At 38.3% G+C, this 3,531-nt stretch overlaps 1 protein-coding gene across 1 annotated transcript; it reads left to right on the top strand.

Moving 5' to 3' along the window:
* Positions 1–2,257: 2,257 nt before the first annotated feature.
* LOC122542037 (putative G protein-coupled receptor 139) lies at positions 2,258–3,293 on the top strand (the record flags this gene model as incomplete). Its single annotated transcript, XM_043679326.2, has 1 exon — positions 2,258–3,293. A coding segment is annotated over one exon (924 nt), but the record flags the coding sequence as incomplete, so codon positions are not given.
* Positions 3,294–3,531: the final 238 nt, after the last annotated feature.

The raw sequence follows: 3,531 nt of genomic DNA, 5'->3' as shown, positions 1-3,531 counted from the left end.
TGTGCAGTCTCCACATGTACATGTTTCACTATAGCAGGACTATTGTTAGTAAGGCAACCTTAAAAACCAAACATATTTCTCTTTCTTTGTGCTGTCAACAGGTAATTCAGGATTTTGACACAGAGAAAGTGAAGAAACAATGATTTAGTTCAACTTCAGGATGGTGCATGATTTGGTGTCATTCTGTTCATTTTTGCTCTAGGTAGTGGAGGCTTTTGATTTGGAAGGTATTAGTTGAAAGAGCCTTGATGATATGCTGCAATGCATCTTGTAGACATCACACACTTCTGTCACAGTGGGTCAGTGGTGGAGGAAACAAATGTTGAAGGTGTAAGATGCAGTGTCAGTCAAGGGACAACTTTGTCCTTAATAGTGTTGCGGGACAAGTTTGTTTGACTGGATGCACCAATTTGACCAAATCTCAGATAAGACAAGTAACTTAAAAACTGACTGGAAGGCATCTATTGATATGTTAACAGAAGAAGGTTCCTTACATTAAGAAATGAGGACATTATGATGGAAAACAAATAAATGGCAGAATAATCCAACACATACTTTGGTTGTGTTTTCACAAAAGAGGACACAAATATTTTCCCTGAGATGTTAAGGAACCAAGGGTCTAGTAAGACAGAGGAATTAAAGAAAATCATATTAGTAAAAAAAAGTGCATTAAATATTAATAGGGTTAAATGCTGACAAATCACCTGATGATTTGACTCCCAGAATGCTAAAGGAAGTGGCCTTGGAAATATCAGATGCCTTGGTGGCCATATTCTAAAATTCTGTTGACTCAGAAGTAGTTCCTTCAGATTTGAGGATTGAAAATGTAATGCCACTATTTTAAAAAAAGACAGAAAAGTTAAAACAGAGAATTACAGACCAGTTAAAGTAAGATCAATAGTAGGGCAAGTGCTAACATCTGTAATAAAAGCTGTGATAACAGAACACTTGGAAAGCAGTAACAGGATTAGACAAAGTCAGTGTGAGCTTATGAAAGGGAAATCATGGTTAACTAATCCAATGGAATTTCTTGAAGATGCTGCTAGTAAAATTGATAGATTGGTTCTTCCCTATTTGGATTTCACAATGGTTTCAGATAAGGTCTTACATTAAAGTTTTGAGGGCAAAATTAAAGCACAATGTATTGGAGATAATAGTCTGACATGAATTCAGAATTGGTTGACAGATCAGAAACAGAGTTGACAGGTGACAACCAGTGGTGTGCAACAGGGACAATGCTTTGGTCCCAGCTATCTATGCCAGATGTAAATGAGGGAGCAAACTACAATACTGACAAGTTTGCTGACAACACAAAACTAGATGGGATTGTGAATTATGAGGAGGAAATAAGTTGGCTTCAGGACAATCTAGACCAATTAAGTGTATGAGCAAACATATGGTAAATGCAATATAATGTGGTTAAATGTGAAGCTATACACTTTGATACAAAAAAGGAAAGCAAAGTATTATTTAAATAATAATAAATCAGGAAATATGGATATACAAAGGGTATCCTTGCACACTGGTCAATAGAAGTAAATAGGTAGGCATAGCAACAAATTAGGAAGGCAAATAATATACTGGCCTTCATTGCAAGAGGATTTTGCATCAGAACTAGGGCTGTCTTACTCCTTGTAGACAGGGCCTTTGTGAAATCACACTTGGAGCGTATTGTTCAGTTTTCATCCCCCTATCTGTCAAAGGTGAAACTGACCACAGATGGATTGCAGTATAGGTTCACTAAACTGACACTGAGGATGGCAGGACTGTAGTATGAGGATCGATTAGTTTAATTCACTAGAGTTTAGAAGAAAGAGAGGATCTGATTGAAATGCATAAACTTCTAACAAGACTAGACAGATTAAATGAAGGGAAAATTTTGCCCCTGGTTGGGGAGTCTAGAACCAGGTATCACAATCTCAGGATAAAATGAGTAAGCCTTTTAGGACAAATAAGGAAACATTTCTTCACTCAGAGGGTGATCAACCTGTTAAATTCACTACTAGAGAAGGTTGTAGAATCTAGGTCACTGTGTATATTCAAGAAAGGGATTGATATATTTTTCGATATTAAAGGTATCCCAGCATGTGGAGAGCAAACAGGAATATGACACTGAGGTAGAGGTTCAGCCATGATCATACTGAATATCAGAGCTGGTTCAAAAGACTGAATGAATTACTCCTGCTCCTACTTTCCATGTTTCTAGGTTAAGAAGTATGTAACTGATGTTCTTGTTTCCATTTCAAATAATTGAATTGTTTATATTTTTGTTTTTGCAGCTAACTCACTAGCGATTGTGGTCCTGTGCCGAGGAAAGTGCAATCTCTCTAAATGCATCACTTGTTACTTGGTAGGAATGGCAGCAGCTGATCTCCTGGTTGTTACATCAGATGTAATATTGTTTAGGATTTGTTACTATTATCCTGGTTCTTTCCTAGATTCAACTCCTGTGTGTTGCCTCAATGAATTTCTGCGTTATGGATCGACAACAGTTTCTGTATGGTTAACTGTTGCATTCACTTTTGACCGGTTTGTAATTATTTGCTGGCAACATCTGAAAACCAAATATTGCACTGCAAGAACATCAGCTGTGGTTATTGGCACAGTGACTGTGCTAGGCTACTTAGAGTGTGTTCCCTGGTACTTTAGATATGAACCTCGTTTTGTCATTAACAACATCCCTTGGCGATGCAGCACTGCTCTGAACCTGTACATTTCCCCCTTGTGGACCATGTTTGAGCTTTTTCATCGTATTTTAGTTCCTTGTGTTCCCTTTGTTCTCATTTTGCTGCTCAATTCTTTCACGATCAGACACATTTTACTAGCCAGTAAGATCCGCAAGAGTCTCCGAGGCAGCAGTAATGGAGAGGATCATAAGGATCCAGAGATAGAGAGCCGAAGGAAATCAATAATTCTGCTGTTCAGCATATCAGGCAGTTTTATACTTCTGTGGCTGACAGACGTGGTATTTTATATGTACCAGAGGATTAGCAACATGAAATATTTCACTGCAAATGACCCAGCCTATATTGTGTCATCGTCAGGGGCAATGCTTCAGCTCCTCAGCTCCTGCACCAATACCTGCATTTATGCAGTGACTCAGACCAAGTTCAGAGAGGAGCTGAAGAATGTAATGGTATACCCATTTCATCTAATTGTTAAGTTACTTGGAAACAATTGAAACTGTACCAGAATCAGAGATTAATTCTAGATCCCTTCTGACAAATACACTACAAGCAGCTACTGGGAAATATGGCTTAGACTTAGAAAGCTCTCATATATAGAGACCTGTGAGGTAGCTGACATAAATACTCCCATCAGTTTCTGTAACTTTCATTTCCTGGAACAGGTTGCTGGCCTGAAATCAGAGGCTTGACTTTTCTTTATTTGTTCATTGGAAGTGGCACCAATGGCTAAGGCCAGGATATATTTCCTGTCCCTAATTGCCTGACGATAGCTAAGAGTCATCTACATTGATGTAAGTCAAGAGTCAGATGTAGATCAGACCAGGTAAGGACAGCAGATTTCTTT

This window comes from Chiloscyllium plagiosum, unplaced genomic scaffold (assembly GCF_037043375.1).
Source record: "Chiloscyllium plagiosum isolate Xiang-an unplaced genomic scaffold, Cpla_swu_hap1 HiC_scaffold_33, whole genome shotgun sequence".
Taxonomy (NCBI): domain Eukaryota; kingdom Metazoa; phylum Chordata; class Chondrichthyes; order Orectolobiformes; family Hemiscylliidae; genus Chiloscyllium; species Chiloscyllium plagiosum.
The sequence above is the reverse complement of the archived record's forward strand: the minus strand, read 5'-3'. Positions and strand labels throughout refer to the sequence as shown.